Raw genomic sequence first — 18,458 nt, forward strand, 5'->3', positions numbered from 1 at the left:
AAAAAGCACAAATACTTAAAAGTTCGTGCCACAATAGCCTGAGGCTATCTCAGCATTTCTTCCCCATTTATCAATTTATCCCTTGGAACCTAGTCCTCACTTGATAGTAGAGAAAATGTCTGAGCACAACCAAAATTCTGATCAAGAGGAAGATTTTGGGGAAGACATTGATGAAGATGAAATCTTAGCAAATTTGTCCCCTGAAGAACTTAGGGAACTGCAATCAGAAATGGAAGTCATGGCTCCAGATCCTCACCTGCCAGTGGGAATGATTCAGAAGGATCAAACCGAGAAATCTCCAACCGGAAACTTTGATCACCGATCTCTTGTTGATTACATGTATTGGCAGAAGGCATCAAGACGCATGCTGGAAGATGAAAGAGTTCCTGTCACCCTTTTGCCATCTGAGGTAACAAGTGTAAATCTCCAATACTTTTTATGTATCAAGTTGATACTTATGGGACAAATAGTAACTATGTATGTCTAAAGTTTAAAGCCTCTAATGCTTTTCATTTATTTCAGTACTACCTCCTAAAATACAATACCTGCACCTGTACTTGAGCTTTAAAAGATTTTTAGAAAGTCTATCTTCAATAGAACCTGTGAAATTGTTCTCATTTAATTTTCCTTTAAACTTGAAATTAATGAAATGTAAGTCTATCAAGTGTAAGTACATGGCTACTATAAAATTTAACAGTAGAAAGTACATACTCAAAAGCTAAAGGAAGACCATGAAAGCAATTCAAGCTTTTAAAAATACTTTCTTATCCTGAAAGATGGGAAACATTAGCATATTATAGCTGAAATCCTTTCGGGTTAATTTATGTGTGAAGAATACACGTCAGTAGTTAATAAATTGAAATGAAAAGTATTTGGAAGAACAAGTTTTCAATGCAAACTGTTTAATTCATAATCTAAATACAGAAAAATCCATAGACATAGTTTGCAAATACTTGCTCTTTATGGTACATTGATAATGACTAAATTTGAAAAAAAAAAACCCTCAGTAAAAGCGACTTACATTTATGCTAGCCATCTTAGATACACTGTGTGACATTGTTATCAGGCCAGTGGTAATTCAAGATTTTGGAAACTGGTTTCCTCATCAGTAGCATACACACATTCACTGAGTTCCTATTAAAGCTTTTCTTAAAACCAGCTTCTAGATTGATCATATTACCCTAGGTCATAGAGAAAATGTTGTACAAACATGGATTCTTTGACCCTTAAATGAATAATCACCCTAAAAATAAAAAGAACTACACTAATGAAAAGCACAATTCTCCCCCCTCTAAACTGTAAGCCCGCTGTTGGGTAGGGACCGTCTCTATATGTTGCCAACTTGTACTTCCCAAGCGCTTAGTACAGTGCTCTGCATACAGTAAGCGCTCAATAAATACGACTGAATGAATGAACAATTTGCACTATTAAAAGTTTCTCCTTTTACAATTTAGCAAATAGCATCCCCTGCTGTGAGAATTGGGAAGTGCACCGATGTATCAATTGCCTATTAAGCTCCAAGCTTTATGTGTCTTGAACAAATCCAGTGGTTGCCCAAATATGGCTAAATTGTCTAAAAAGAATACAACGCTTAAATAAATGTCATGCATAAAAGCCATTTATCTGCTCTATCATAAGCAACTGCTTTTTAAATATCCCTCCGCAAATCAACCCTGTCTGTCCCCTTCTTTCTTTCCTTCCTTCGCTCATTTCTTTTTTGTGTTCATCTGCCACCCACAGGGCCTAACTCTCTAAAGGTTACGGAAACAGAGATCACATTACAAAAGGCAAACTCAGGCCACTTTTCATTACGTTGACTTCCATAGAAGAAGTAGACAAACACTTATACAGGAGACTATAACATTGAAAAGTTAAAGCATCCTGGACTATCACTTTGCATAGAAACTATGCAACTATTCTATCTTTCAAAAAAACTTAAGTTCATTACTCAAAAATGATTTAAGGCATAAGATAAGGTTTTATGCTTAAAATAAGCTTTATTTTGGCATTATGAGGAATGGTTTCAGTAATATGTCAAAGACCTGTTCCTTCACATACAAAGTCACTACACCCCCTTCTCCAACCCCCCGGCTCTCAACACTCTCTGCTACTCTCCCATCCTTCCCAGCAGTATCCTCAGAGGAGCTCTCCTCCCTCCCCTCAAGTGCTACTCCGGCCACCTGTGCTTCTGACCCCATTCCCTCTCATCTCATGAAATCTCTCACTCCGTCCCTTCTCCCCTCCTTAACTTCCATCTTCAACCGCTCACTCTCCACTGGTTCCTTCCCCTCTGCCTTCAAACATGCCCATGTCTCTCCCATCCTAAAAAAAACCCTTTCTTGACCCCACCTCACCTTCTAGTTATCACCCCATCTCCCTCCTACCATTCCTTTCCAAACTCCTTGAACGAGTTGTCTACACACGCTGCCTCGAATTCCTCAACACCAACTCTCTCCTCGACCCCCTCCAGTCTGGCTTCCATCCCCTACATTCCACGGAAACTGCCCTCTCAAAGGTCACCAATGACCTTCTGCTTGCCAAATCCAACGGCTCATACTCTATCCTAATCCTCCTCGACCTCTCAGCTGCCTTCGACACTGTGGACCACCCCCTTCTCCTCAACACGCTATCCAACCTTGGCTTCACAGACTCCGTCCTCTCCTGGTTCTCCTCTTATCTCTCCGGTCGTTCATTCTCAGTCTCTTTTGCAGTCTCCTCCTCCCCCTCCCATGCCCTTACTGTGGGGGTTCCCCAAGGTTCAGTTCTTGGTCCCCTTCTGTTCTCAATCTACACTCACTCCCTTGGTGACCTCATTCGCTCCCACGGTTTCAACTATCATTTCTACGCTGATGACACCCAAATCTACATCTCTGCCCCTGCTCTCTCCCCCTCCCTCCAGGCTCGCATCTCCTCCTGCCTTCAGGACATCTCCATCTGGATGTCTGCCCGCCACCTAAAACTCAACATGTCCAAGACTGAACTCCTTGTCTTCCCTCCCAAACCCTGCCCTCTCCCTGACTTTCCCATCACTGTTGACGGCACTACCATCCTTCCCGTTTCACAAGCCCGCAACCTTAGTGTCATCCTCGACTCCGCTCTCTCATTCACCCCTCACATCCAAGCCGTCACCAAAACCTGCCGGTCTCAGCTCCGCAACATTGCCAAGATCCGCCCTTTCCTCTCCATCCAAACTGCTACCCTGCTTGTTCAAGCTCTCATCCTATCCCGTCTGGACTACTGCATCAGCCTTCTCTCTGATCTCCCATCCTCGTGTCTCTCCCCACTTCAATCCATACTTCATGCTGCTGCCCGGATTGTCTTTGTCCAGAAACGCTCTGGGCATGTTACTCCCCTCCTCAAAAATCTCCAGTGGCTACCAATCAATCTGCGCATCAGGCAGAAACTCCTCACCCTGGGCTTCAAGGCTCTCCATCACCTTGCCCCCTCCTATCTCACCTCCCTTCTCTCCTTCTACAGCCCAGCCCGCACCCTCCGCTCCTCTGCCGCTAATCACCTCACCGTGCCTCGTTCTCGCCTGTCCCGCCATCGACTCCTGGCCCATGTCATCCCCCTGGCCTGGAATGCCCTCCCTCCCAACATCCGCCAAGCTAGCTCTCTTGCTCCCTTCAAGGCCCTACTGAGAGCTCACCTCCTCCAGGAGGCCTTCCCAGACTGAGCCCCCTCCTTCCTCTCCCCCTCACCCCCCTCTCCATCCCCCCTGCCTTACCTTCTTCCCTTCCCCACAGCACCTGTATATATGTATATATGTTTGTACATATTTATTACTCTATGTATTTATTTATTTATTTATTTATTTATTTTACTTGTACATATCTATTCTATTTATTTTATTTTGTTAATATATTTGGTTTTGTTCTCTGTCTCCCCCTTCTAGACTGTGAGCCCACTGTTGGGTAGGGACTGTCTCTATATGTTGCCAACTTGTACTTCCCAAGCGCTTAGTACAGTGCTCTGCACACAGTCAGCGCCCAATAAATACAATTGATTGATTGATTGATTGACTGATTATAATTCTGTTTTTCCTTTGAAAATATTATTTCAATTTGTTTTGGAATTTTGGTACAATTTTCTAGAACTAATCTGTATGCTTTAGCATTTTTATAATTTATTTCCTCTAGAAAAACCGTGCAGAAAAAGCTCAAGAATTAGGAATGGGTAGTAGAAATGTGCAGCAGATTGAAACAGCAAAATTCAATAAAGAAAGAGTAAATAACATAGATACAAACACCAAAGGTGACCAGAACACAAATGATGATGATGATGATGATGATGATGATGATGAAGATGAAGAGGACGATGATGATGAGGATGATGAAGAGGAGGAAGAGGAGGAGGAAGAGGAGGAAGAAGAACCCGAAGAACATGGAGAAAAGAGAGTAAAGGAGCAAAACACGGGTGAAACCAGCAACAGTGAACAGATACCAAATAAAGCGGCCTCAGATTCAAAGGAAAAGTCAGAGAACCCTGAAAAAAGTGAGAAAAAAATATCAAAATTAGATCCCAAAAAGTTAGCCTTGGATACTAGCTTTATGAAAATCAGTGCTAGGCCTTCGGGAAATCAAACCAATTTAGATGAAAGCTTAAGGAATGTTCGAAAAAATGATCCAGACATGAAGGAACTCAATTTGAACAATATTGAAAACATCCCCAAAGAAATGCTGTTGGACTTTGTCAATGCAATGAAGAAAAACAAACACATAAAAACATTTAGCTTAGCTAATGTGGGAGCAGATGAAAACACAGCGTTTGCTCTGGCCAACATGTTACGTGAAAACAGGAGTATCACTACCCTCAATATTGAGTCCAATTTCATCACAGGTAAAGGAATTGTAGCCATCATGAGGTGTCTCCAATATAATGAGACACTCACAGAACTCCGTTTCCACAATCAGAGACACATGCTAGGCCATCATGCAGAAATGGAAATATCCAGACTTTTGAAAGCTAACAGTACACTGCTGAAGTTGGGCTACCATTTTGAGCTTCCAGGACCCAGAATGGTGGTAACTAATCTGCTCACTAGAAATCTCGACAAACAGAGACAGAAAAGGCAAGAGGAGCAGAAACAGCACCAACTCCGAGAACAGAAAGAATTAATCGCTATGTTAGAAAATGGTCTGGGGCTGCCTCCTGGTATGTGGGAGATGCTCGGAGGACCAATGCCAGACTCAAGGATGCGTGAATTACTGAAGTCTCCTAAACCTCCCATCTCCCATACAACACCTTTCAGCCAAAAACATGAAATGACTAGAAGTTCACCTCAATCTGAACAAAAATACAATGTTGAGCCTGGTTCCTTTAAAGTGGTCAAGCTCAAGAGAATCCAGCGCAAGTCTAGAATGCCAGAATTCAGAGAACCACCAGAAAAAACCAATCTCAAAGATGTGATCAAAACCCTCAAGCCTGTTCCAAGGAGCAGGCCACCTCCTCTAGTTGAAATCACCCCTAGAGACCAGTTATTGAATGACATTCGTCACAGCAATGTTGCATATCTTAAACCTGTAAGTATTAAGGGGGGAAAATCCTATATCTACATCTTGTAACTATTTGATTATTATTATTTATGGTATTTATTAAGAGTTGTGTGTCAAGCTCTGTTCTAAGCACTAGGGGAGATATTATTTAATCAGGTCGGACACAGTCTCCCAGTTCCACAGTCTGAGTAGGAGGGAGAACAGGTTTTTAATCCCCATTTTACAGTTGAGGAAACTGAGGCATAAAGAAGTTAAGTGACTTGCTCAAGGTCACACAGCAGGCAACCGGCACAGCTGGAATTAGAACCCAGGCCTTCTGACTCCCAAGCCCCTGCTCTTTCCACTAGACCACACTGCTTCAATGAAATAAATGTAAACCTGGTGTGGGCAGGGAATATCTCTCTTTATTGCTGAATTGTACTTCCCAAGAGCTTAGTACAGTGCTCTGCATACAGTAAGCGCACAATAAATACTATTGAATGAAAATGTAATGTAACCCCAACATGCATCCCATTTATTTTAAGAACAACATTTCTAGGTAGTTTCTTTTTTTTGCACCATTCCTTTTTAAATTTCTAACAGGGCAGCTTAACTTTCAAACAAGAGCAGTTGAACACTTATTGTGTGCAGAACACTATTCTAACTGCTTGGGAGCATACACAGACATGATCCCTGCCCTTAAGGAGCTTACAGTCTAGTGGGAGAGATTGGCACTAAAATAAATAACAGATAGAAACAATGGAGTATAAAGATAAGTACATGAGTGCTATGGGGGTGTGTGAACACCCAAATGCTGAGGTGGTGTGGCAGATGGGGGAGAAATAGGGTGGGGAGATGAGAGATTAATTAAGGAGGACTTCCGGAGAAGAAGAGTGGCCTGGTGGCTTAAGCCTGGGCCTGGGAGTCAGAAGGACCTGGGTTCTAATTCTGGTCCCACTACTTGTCTGCTTTGTGACCTTAGATAAGTCACTTCACTTCTCTGTGCCTCAGTTCCCACATCTATAAAATGGGGATATGGACTGTGTCCAACTTGATTAGCTTGTATCTACCCTAGTACTTAGTAGAGTGCCTGTCGCATAGTAACCGCTTAACAAATACGCTGTTTTTTTAAAAAAGAGAGAGAGAGAGAAGGGCTTTGGAGATGGAGAGAACCGTGTTCAATCTTTCATTCATTCAATCTTATTTTTTGAGTGCTTATTGTGTGCAGAGCACTGTACTAAGCACTTAGCAACTTTCTAACCCAATACTGGCCAGCTTGCCTTTCTCCTCCCATATGGCGATGGTAGGACTGAAAAGCAGGTCATAGGCCTCATCCCTCAACCTGGACAATTGGTGTTGGGAAATCCCAGACCAACTGGCCAGCTCCTAAACACTCCAGCTGCAGCTCTGGAGGAGATTGCAATACCTCCTCTCTGGGGTGGGGAGGGGCAGGAGACTAGGACGAAGGTACTTTTGCTCAGAAATTGTACTTATAAAATATCCAGTACTCTAAAATCAGTAGATGACTGACCATTTCTATTTTTACTAAAAATAAAACTTTGAATAAACAGTTTCCAGGGAAACATCAATGCTTTGTTTTAAAAACCTCTAAGGGTTAACTTATTCTTACATTTCATAGTTACAGCCGTACAGTCTTTACCCATCACCTTTAACTTTATTTCCTTCCTTTCCTTGTTTATTACTTTCTTCCCTCCTCCCCTCCCTTTCTTTCTTTCCAAAGGGTAGAATCAGTGAAAGGGTATATAAGGATATTTGGTATCCTTACCTGCCTTTATAAGTTGAAAGAATGGGTTTGGAGACTACAGAATCTCATTAACTAAAAAGTTGGTTTCTAAATTTCCAAGTATTATGACAGACATTGGTATTTGAAAATTAGTATTTAACAGTGTTTTAAAGATGAATTTTATGGTAAATAGCAACTTAAGTAAACATTTTAGTCAACATATATAATATTGGTTCTCATTTCTATTTTAATCTTGATTCTCTCAATTCCTGTGGTATTAATTTGTTAAACTTCATTCTATGTTTTCTCCTGGCTGGCGTATTGATAGTCTTCAAAAGTCTCTATTTCATCCTTCTAGAACATGAAGAAACTGCTGTTACCCACAGAAACCTGTCTAACATAATGCTTCCCTAGGCTGTTTTTTCAGTTAGGGCCCACAGGAATTCAGAGAGAAGTGTACAATAGGCACTCCATAAAAAGACCTCAACAAAGGAAGGGAGAGGAGAGCAGGCTCACAGGCTAGGAAAAAGTAAGTGGAGGAAGAAGGTCTTTTTAAAGAGCTACTTGCCCTTCCATCACCAAACAGCTATTCTGGGGAGCCTAGCTTTAGTCTCTGGAACAAATATTTTTGAGGAATCAACTTTTTTTAAAAAATGGTATTTGTTAAGTGCTTACTATGTGCCAGGCACTGTACTTAGCTCTGGGGTAGATACAAGGTAATCAGGTTGGTTGCGGTCCATGACCCACATGGGGCTCACAGCCTTAATCCCCATTTTACAGATGAGGTAACTGAGGCATAGAGAAAGGTTAAATGACTTACCCAAGGTCACAAAGCAGACAAGTGGTGGAGCTGGGATTAGAACCTTCCTTCTGACTCCTGATTCCCAGGCCCATGCTCTATCCACTAGGCCATGATGCTTCTCTCAACTCCAACCTCCTTGCATCCCAGTTATAGCATCTAGAAGTCCAGGACCTACTTCTGTGGAAAAAAATAATATTGCTGTTTCCTAATTTTCATTAAGGATGTAGAGAGAAAGTTAAAGATGCTAGAGGGCACATCAAAGAAAGGAATCATCACCCTGTTGGTACTGTTGAGAGAATATTGGGCCTTACCCAATAACAGTACTGTTATTCCTGTATATTTCTATTCTTGTTATTTTATTCATATGAAACTAAAAGAATAATATAACATATGTTTAGGGTTACTGTAAAGATCACTTAAGTTTTATGAAATTATTTTCTATTTTTTATCTAATACTCCCTTACCTAAGCATGCAATTAAGAGTAATTTTACTTGATCTAATATCAACTACCACAAATACAACTGGCAGATGAACTCTGCTTTGGTTGAACTACAGATGACTATTGGAGCCCCCTGGATTTGGTAGGCTATTTACAAGGTTGGGGGCAGGGCAGGGGGGTCATGTGTTCAGAAATAACTGATTTTTAGAAACAGGTAAGTGGCTAAGAGATATAATACCCTACATGGCAGACATGCTTCCTGATGCATATCCATTTCCTTCATCTAGTTACATATTCTTTTGACTAACTTAATGGGGTTCACCCCTTCACTGGTGATCATTCTTTTTTCCACTCATTTGAAGTGGAATTTTGAAATTGGCTACCCATGGTAAAGGGGCAACTGAAGTACAGTATTAAAAAATAAAACTATAATATTCAGAAGGAACCATCTCTCCAACTTTTGTAAATTTCAGAATGATTTTTTAGAAAGGTTGCGGATTATGGCAGAGGACAGGACATTCTGGAGAAAGTATATCCATGGAGTCGCTATGAATAGGAAATGATTCAATGACACTTAACCTTCATCCTAATTTTGTGGCAGAGTCAAAATCTTAGGCCTTTTTTCAGGTTGACTGAAAACATCCTCTAGACTGTAAACTCGTTCTGGGCAGGGAATGTGCCTACCAACTCTGTTATATTATACTCTCCCAAGCACTTAGTACAGTGCTCTGCACATAGTAAGCACTCAATGAGTATGATTGATTGGCTGTATAGAAGTATATCTATATTTTCTCCAAGAAAAAGCTCAGTGTAATGCACCTGTTTAAATGTCTGAGGTATCTACATTTATACATAATCAAGTTTTCTTGGTTTTGAAGAGATACAATGTAACAGAACAAGGCATGGCTATATTAACATTCTAGCTACTTTACAATGCCACTGCTGCTGTATTGTTATCCTTTCCTTTCTTGAACAGCATTTTCAGTCTCAGAAATTCTATAAGAAAATCAGTGGAGTGCAGTTAGATGCCATATTGCTTCTTGTCAGGATGGCACTGAAACCATCTGGCTATATTTTAGGGGTAAAACCAGTGTCTGTACCTAAAATCTGTCATTTTCTAATTCCGCCAATTAAAATGACACACAAATTATACCACTGCCAAATGTCTTTCTCACATCAAGCACTTACAAGAATTCTACTAAATTCTACCAAAAAGCTTTATGACTTGCTAATATATCCTATCTGAAGCTGTGGCTTATTGAAAGAAATTTGCAATATCCTACTTAGCAATGAAGCTAGGATAAAACATTAACTTTCCAAAAACTACTGCATCACTAAATTAACTCTAGTTTATTAACTCAAAAATAAATGAGATTGACCCATTACTTAGGATCTACAACTTCTGGAGTTTCTAGGAGAAAGTATTGTGAAAAGGGGATATAAGACTGGAATTTTCTTCTGTAATTTTTGAAAGTTCAAGGAGTGAAAAGCTCAAATAGCTCTCAGAATAATATGTTTCTCCCTACTTTATTAGGGTTTAACTTTTGAGTGTACTCTAGAAGACTCATTTTAAAGCAGGTGGAAAACAATTTGCATTATTTGCATTCTTAGCTTCCTAGTCCATTTTGAATCTTCTGATGTGATTAGCTTGGATGTGGGGGTTTTTTATTGCTATGCAACAGCCATATTGCTTTGGACAGAGTAAACACTCAACAAATAGTACTGATTGAATATTCCCAATGGTCATATTTTTTCCTTGGTTTTCCTTGGAACACAGGTGCAAGTGCCAAAAGAACTGGAATAAAGAGCAATAGAATAATTCAGAAGAAAGAAGAAACTTGAAAAAAAAGACTACTCAAGTACCGCTGAAGAGTGTTTCAAAGGCTATTCATTCATTCATTCAATTGTATTTATTGAGTGCTTACTGTGTGCAGAGCACTGTACTAAGCGCTTGAGAAGTACAAGTCGGCAACATATTGAGACGGTCCCTACCCAACAATGGGCTCACAGTCTAGAAGTGGGAGACAGACAACAAAACAAAACAAGTAGACAGGTGTCAAAATTGTCCGAACAAATAGAATTAAAGCTATATGCACACCATTAACAAAATAAATAGAATAGTAAATATGTACAAGTAAAATAGAGTAATAAATCTGTACAAATATATATATACAAGTGCTGTGGGGAGGGGAAGGAGGTAGGGCAGGGGGGATGGGGAGGAGGAGAGGAAAAAGGGGGCTCAGTCTGGGAAGGCCTCCTGGAGGAGGTGAGCTCTCAGTAGGGCTTTGAAGGGAGGAAGAGAGCTAGCTTGGTGGATGTGTGGAGGGAGGGCATTCCAGGCCAGGGGAAGGACGTGGGCCAGGGGTCGACGGTGGGATAGGCAAGAACAAGGTACAGTGAGGAGGTTAGCGGCAGAGGAGCAGAGGGTGTGGGCTGGGCTGTGGAAGGAGAGAAGGGAGGTGAGGTAGGTGGGGGCAAAGTGATGGAAAGCCTTGAAGCCGAGAGTGAGAAGTTTTTGCTTGATTCGTAGGTTGACGGGCAGCCACTGGAGATTTTTGAGGAGGGGAGTAACATATCCAGAGTGTTTCTGCACAAAGATGATCTGGGCAGCAGAGTGAAGTATAGACTGAAGTGGGGAGAGACAGAAGGATGGGAGATCAGAGAGGAGGCTGATGCAGTAATCCAGTAGGGATAGGATGAGAGATTGAACCAGCAAGGTAGCGGTTTGGATGGAGATGAAAGGGCGGATCTTAGCGATGTTGTGGAGGTGAGACCAGCAGGTTTTGGTGACGGATTGGATGTGTGGGGTGAACAAGAGAGCGGAGTCGAGGATGACACCAAGGTTGCGGGCTTGTGAGACAGGAAGAATGGTAGTGCCATCTACAGTGACAGGAAAGTCAGGGAGAGGGCAGGGTTTGGGAGAGAAGATAAGGAGTTCAGTCAGGCTATTCATCAGAATCCAGGTGGTAGTTAGGGGAACAATGCTACCCATCTGACATTATAATTTGTAACATTCAGTATATCAAAAAAATCATAGAAAAGTTGATAAAATGTGGGATTGGGGAAAATATTTTAATAGAGTAGGTGTTTAGTTTATCTCAAATTTATTTTAGTGAATTAGTAGAAACATAGTATATTCTATTTCCAGATGCTGAAACAGCAAGTTTTATGAATTATTCAATAAACTGAATGCTTTCCACTTGGCTTTCCACTAGTAAATACCTCTGTAGCATTTAATAGTATATTTCTACCTTTCTGCCTTACTGTGCTGCAGTTAGTTCACTGAGTTTTACTACATCAGATATTTACAATTCTACTCCATAAGCATTTGCCCTGTGGTATCAGATTTGATACCACAATTTGAACCCTGTCAGGGTGAAACTCTCTTCAGGTTCCTTTCAATGTCTTGAGCTGGTCAGAAGAGACCTACAAGTCATTGAATACAGTTTCTCTTAAATAGTAGCTCCCTAATCTCCTAACCCTTCCCATTCCTTCATAACCTGCCCTGCTTTCTTGGCAGACATATGAGCAAATGTCAATCGTAAGCAGACATGACAGGAAAAGTATTTGTCACTCACAGGGCTTGATGTAAACCTTACTCATCAATTGTTAGCTAGCCAAAATATTAGCACAAATCACAAATTAATAGAAATTTATTCTATAGATTGTCAGCTTCTTGTGAGCAGGGATCCCGTCTTCTATACAATACTTTCCCAAGTGCTTAGTACAGTATTCTGCACACAGTAAGTTCTCAATAAACACCACTGGTTGATTTATACAAAATAGTGTTTGCCCAAAGTGTGGGGTGTGGTAGAAAAATCACATTTAATTTGGGGGAGAAATGATTTTGATAAATACAGTATCTAATATCATGCCATTTGTTTTGTTACTTGATTATGTCCTGATTTTGAAGGAAAAATTGGTGATTGTTCAATTTTGACACAAACTGCTGCTTCTTCATAGAATGAAATATTTCCATTATTTGAACTGGTCACTAAATCTAAATAAGCAAAATAAACTTCAGTTTTAAAAAAAATGGAATCCACATTTGTAATGGTGCAGTCTCATTTACTGCACCATTTACTCAGAGAAGCAGCGTGGCTCAGTGGAAACAGCAGGGGCTTTGGAGTCAGAGGTCATGGATTCAAATTCCGGCTCTACCAATTGTCAGCTGTGTGACTTTGGGCAAGTCATTTAACTTCTCTGTACTTCAGTTACCTCATCTGTAAAATGGGGATTAAGATTGAGCCCCCTGTGGGACAACGCGATCACCTTGTAACCTCCCCAGTGCTTAGAACAGTGCTTTGCACATAGTAAGCACTTAATACATGTCATCATCATTTATATTTGAAAGAAAATGGAAGATGTTCTTATTTGTACTTTTAATCACAAATTAATAAGGGAGTTTTTTGCCCTTGACACATAGACTTGGGCATAGATTCTCAAATCCATTTGTGCAAAGGCTCTTATAATCCCTTAGTCATTGGTACAATATTGATGTTTTTGTTCCTCAAGAGTCTGCCCAGGTCCACAGAAAGCAGTTCAGGAAACATAAATATGAAAACCGGGCCTTCTTAATATATGTTCACTAACATTGCAACTAATTTGTTTTATTGAAAGTCTTTGAGACTTGACTTTCCCCTATTAAAAAAAAAGTCTGGGGCCTATACTGTAATAAAGTATTACAGTAATGGAGTTAAAAATGTTCTGATCTTGCCCCCTCATTATCAGCATTGTCTCAACAATGGTAACCTAGAAATTTATTCATACAAACTACAAGAGCATCAGAATTTAATTCACTGCTGGAGGTTTTAGAAGTTGTAGACTTTGGTTCAAGTGAAAGTTTGGGTAACTAGCCAATTAAATGCTAACAGGCTTTCATCAAATGGAGGCCATTCTTTGGAAGTATTCCTCAAGTCTGTTGGATATGGGACATCTTACTAAAATACCTAGAATGAGAAGTCTTAATAATAATATTAAAGGCCCTTTGCTAGGTGAGGTATTCAAAAGAGATATGGAATCTGGCCAGAGCCTCAAAGAGAATTCTGCCTTAGTACATTGAAGAACCAATCATATTTTAATTGGAGACACAATTGGAAAGGATGTAAGAGTAAATTCAAACAAGGTGTTAAATCCACAAAGTAAGATGTATACCAGAAAACCACTAATCATCAACCACCTCTTCCCTGGCCTACCTTGCCCATCGACTTCATCGAAGGGAAAAGGGCTTATCTGTGTGGAGTCAGCTCTGAAGAGGTGCTTCACTCACCCAGAATCAGGAGGGAAAAAGAGAGAACAACATTCCTTCCACCTTTATAAGATTGGGAAAGGGTTTGATTCCACCCAGGACTGTTCATTGAAAGAGGTCAGGAGCTAACTTCCTTTGCTTCCAGGGAAATGCAGTGTTCTTTTCCCTACTACTCCCTGTCCAACTTTAGCAGGGTCTTTTGGATGTCCAAAAACAGGCCATAATGCAGCACTACCAACAGATTCTACAATTTTTCCCCTTATGTTCCAAAATGTATCTCCTGATGTCCTCCCCATTGACAATTTACTGTGTTTCTTTTTCCAGAAACGTGAAGTTTAAGAAGTATATCTACATTTAGGGTTTTATAGACCCTGAACACTGCTAATGCTGTACTCCTACTTGGCATGCTTTCAATCATAAAATGAACAGAAATGTGAACCAAGAGAGCATACTTTGACATATACACTTGAGTGCATCAAGCTTAAGTTAACCTGTACTTTAAGGGGGATGGTTTGGTGGAAGAATGAATGTTTTAATAAAAATCTATCTGTTCTAAACAAGGAAACCATAGTGGAATCCTATCATAAATCACTCCAGAGCACAGGACCTAATATAATTTGGGCTAGTCTTGGACCCCAAATTGCCCCATGACTAGTGCCCCCCAGGAATAGGGACCACAGAGACCCCCTGTAATTTTAGCACAATTGGCAGTTCATCTTTTTGCCATTACCTACTCATAAATGGTAGCATATCAGCATAAATGGATGGGGTGATCTTTCATTTTAATTTTGTGTAACTCGATACCTAATTTCCAAATGTCAGCCATTATCTCATTGTCCAGGTTTGTACCCAGCATAACTAAGAGCAGGCTAAAAAAGAATCTATCATGTTTAGCTATTTGAGGAGTGGAGGGGGTTTTCATCACAATAGGATAGGAAAGTGAGCTCATGGAAGCAGTGTGCAGTGAGATTGCTTTACGAGGAGTGCCTTCTATAATTAGAAGCAGCATGGCCTAATGGAAAAAGCATGGGTATGGGAGTCAGAGGACCTGGATTCTAATTCCGGATCTGCCACTTGTCTGCTTTGTGACCTTGGGCAATTCACTTCACTTTCCTATGTCTCAGTTACCTCTTCTGTAAAATGGGAATTAAAGCTGTAAGCCCCATGTGGGACATGGACTATGTCCAACTTGATTATCTTGTATCTACCCAGCACTTAGTAGAGTGTCTGGTACAAAGTAAGCACTTAAAATACCATAAAAAACATAAATGAGCTTTGAAGCCCACCTGCTTTATAGCCTCTGCCCAGAGGCTCTGCACTTTCTTTGCCACTTTATTCCAACCTAGCTTGACTCTGCAAATAGACCTAAGGTCACTTGGGGTGGCAGCAAGGTGGGAGAAACAGGCAGAAAGGTGAATGCTGAAAAGGCAATCTCTCAAAGAGAAATACAGATCAGGATAACTTGGGCGGGCTGAGTCAGAATAATTGTCACTATCCCCAAAACATTAATCTCCTATTTTTAGAATTAAGCCTGCTGCTCTGAGCCCAGGGGGGCAACTTCTGTCCCCCAAGTTGTAGAAATTAGAAATGTTTGCTGGCCATGAAAAGTGAGCCAGTGGGTAGCATACAGTGGATAGAATAGCGGTCAAATGCTGGCTTCATATTAGGCCTGACCAATGGCCATTTCAGCAAGAGCTAGGCTTCTCTTCCCAAGAACCGCCCATGGGCACCTAGGGTTGGCTGCATGAAGGAGGTGACTCTATGGGATTTCCCAAAGAAGGTGGACACACACCGCTTCTCTCAAAGTTGGTGGCAACCCTCCCTTTACAAAGATGACAGAGGGAAGAAAGGCCATAAATCAGGATCTCGGTGCCAGACTGCATAGGGCCCTTGATCAAAGGGTAGCAGAGAAACACTCTGACAAAACATGTCGACCTGAATTAACTCGTATCTACCCCAGTGCTTAGTTCGATGGCTGGCACATAGTAAGCACTTAAATACCCCAGTATTATAACATCACGTTATGTTACGTGCAAAATGGAAACTTCACTTTGAGCACATGAGGGAGAGAGCTCTTAAAAGAAATGAGAACTTGGAGGGGCCAATCTACTCACTATACCCCAATCACTTCTATCTCACCACCCACTTCATTCATTCATTCAATCGTATTTATTGAGCACCTACTGTGTGCAGAACACTGTACTAAGCACTTGGAAAGTACAATTCGGCAACGAATAGAGACAATCTCTACCCAACAACAGGCTCACAGCCTAGAAGGGGGAGACAGACAACAAAACAAAACAAGTAGGCATATGTACATATATACATAAATGCTGTTAGGCGGGGAGGGGGGTAGAGCAGAGGGAGGGAGTTGGGGTGATGGGGCGGGGAGGAGGAGCAGAGGAAAAGGTGGGCTAAGTCTGGGAAGGCCTCCTGGAGGAGGTGAGCTTTCAGAAGGTCTTTGAAGTGGGGAAGTGTGTGCTAGCTTGGTGGATGTAGAGAAGCAGCGTGGCTCAGTGGAAAGAGCACGGGTTTTGGAGTCAGAGGTCATGGGTTCAAATCCCAGCTCCACCACTTGTCAGCTGTGTGACTTTGGGCAAGTCACTTAACTTCTCTGGGCCTCAGTTAACTCATCTGTAAAATGGGGATTAAGACGGTGAGCCCCACATGGGACAACCTGATCACCTTATAAACTCCCCAGCGCTTAAAACAGAGCTTTGCACATAGAAAGCGCTTAATAAATGCCATTATTATTATTGTTATGTGAGGAGGAAGGGCATTCCAGGCCAGAGGCAGGACATGGGCCAGGGGTCGACGGCGGGACAGGCAAGAACAAGGCACAATAAGGAGATTAGCACCAGAGGAGTGGAGTGTGCGGGCTGGGCTGTAGAAGGAGAGAAGGGAGGTGAGGTAGGAGGGGGCAAGGTGAAGGAGAGCTTTGAAGCCAATAGTGAAAAGTTTTTGCTTGATAAGAAGGTTGATAGGCAACCACTGGAGATTTTTGAAGAGTGGAGTGACATACCCAGAGTGTTTCTGTAGAAAGATAATCCGGGCAGCAGAGTGAAGTATAGACTGAAGTGGGGAGAGAAAGACGGTTGGGAGATCAGAAAGGATCTTCTCACCCCCATTCTTCCTCTGGCCTGGAACACCTTCCCTCTTCATTTCCGACAGGTGATCACTCTCCCCACTTTCAAAGCCTAGTCAAAGCACATTTCTTCCAAGAAGCTTTCCCTAAGCCCTCATCTCCTCCCTTCCCACTCCCTTCTGCATTACCTTTGCACTTGGATTTGCATCCTTTATGCTCCCCTCTGTCTCACAGTACCTATATATAGATTCATAATTTTTTGATATTGTCCCTCTCTAGACTGTAAGCTTGTTGTGGGCAGGGAGTGTGTCTACCACCTCTGGTGTATTGTACTGTTGTATTTGGTACTGCACACAGTAAACATTCAAATACAATTGATTGATTGGGGGGGAGTATCACCCCCATGGAGTAGGCATTTCTGATTTCATATCCAGAGAAGCAGCATGGCTCAACAGAAAGAGCCCAGGCTTGAGAGTCAGAGGTCATGGGTTCTAATCCCCGCTCCACCACTTATCAGCTGTGTGATTTTGGGCAAGTCACTTAACTTCTCTGTGCATCAGTTCCCTCATCTGTAAAATGGGGATGAAGACTGTGAGCCCCACGTGGGACAACCTGATTGCCTTTTATCTCCCCTAGCACTTAGAACAGTGCTTGGTATATAGTAAGCACTTAACAAATACCATTATTATTATTATTATCTACACACCACATACTGCAATGACATCAGTGTGGCTTAGTGGCAAGAGCACGGGCTTAGGAGTCAGAAGATGTGGGTTCTAATGCCACCTCTACCACTTATCAGCTGTGTGACCTTGGGCAAGTCACTTAATTTCTCTCTGCCTCAGTTACCTCATCTGTCCAATGGGGATGAAGACTGTGAGCCCCACTTGGGACAAACTGATTACCTTGTATCTCCCCCAACACTTAGAACAGTGCTTGGCACATAGTAAGCGCTTAACAAATACCAGCATCATCATTATCATCATCATATGGTAGGGGCAGGGGAGGAAAATTTCTCCCCTGCTACAGGCAGCAGTGTACTGGCTCCACCACTCGTCAGCTGTGTGACTTTGGGCAAGTCACTTCACTTCTCTGGGCCTCAGTTCCCTCATCTGTCAAATGGGGATGAAGACTGTGAGCCCCACATGGGACAACCTTGTATCCCCCCAGCACTTAGAACAGTGCTTGGCACATGGTAAGCGCTTAACAAATACCAACATTACTATTATTATTATTACCTGAGGCTGGACCTGCCCTCATCTACACAAACAAAATTCCTCCTCTCAGAAAAGGCCATCTGTTCCAAGATGAACCAGGGCACCCACCATCTCAAGTTCAAATGCTATCTCATGACTGCTTGAGCCAGCAAAGTGGAACTCGGAAGCCAATAGATAGACATCCTAGGCCATGAATACAGATGTCCCTTGCTCCCTGTGCCAACCAAATGGCTGGGGGGGGGGGGGGGGGGGAGGCAGACAGAATGACGGAGATTGGACAAGCAGAAGCCTGAATGGCCCAGAAGGATACGTGAAAAATACTTGCTGCCTCCGGCGTTGAGGGCAGCGGATTGAGACTTGCAGCAGCTGGCTGCGTGCCACCTCTGCCCAGAGTGTGGGATGCCCGCTCTGCCTGCACCAAATGAGGAGCTGTGGGATGGGTGAGTGT

At 42.0% G+C, this 18,458-nt stretch overlaps 1 protein-coding gene across 1 annotated transcript; it reads left to right on the forward strand.

The window, feature by feature from the left end:
• Nucleotides 1–115: 115 nt before the first annotated feature.
• On the forward strand, nt 116–10,326 carry LMOD3 (leiomodin 3). The gene is made up of 3 exons (XM_038740774.1): nt 116–409; nt 4,140–5,522; nt 10,238–10,326. The coding sequence occupies exons 1-3, from the start codon at nt 116–118 to the stop codon at nt 10,262–10,264; spliced, it is 1,704 nt and encodes a 567-aa protein (XP_038596702.1). The 3' UTR covers nt 10,265–10,326.
• The last annotated feature ends 8,132 nt before the right edge of the window (nt 10,327–18,458 follow it).

Source organism: Tachyglossus aculeatus, chromosome X1 (genome assembly GCF_015852505.1).
Source record: "Tachyglossus aculeatus isolate mTacAcu1 chromosome X1, mTacAcu1.pri, whole genome shotgun sequence".
NCBI classification, from domain to species: domain Eukaryota; kingdom Metazoa; phylum Chordata; class Mammalia; order Monotremata; family Tachyglossidae; genus Tachyglossus; species Tachyglossus aculeatus.

Coding starts and splice junctions, on each gene's coding strand:
- LMOD3 (XM_038740774.1), top strand. CDS start 116: ATGTCTGAGCACAACCAAAATTCTGATCAAGAGGAAGATTTTGGGGAA. Junction 410..4,139: donor TCACCCTTTTGCCATCTGAG/GTAACAAGTGTA, acceptor TATTTCCTCTAG/AAAAACCGTGCAGAAAAAGC. Junction 5,523..10,237: donor ATGTTGCATATCTTAAACCT/GTAAGTATTAAG, acceptor CTTGGAACACAG/GTGCAAGTGCCAAAAGAACT.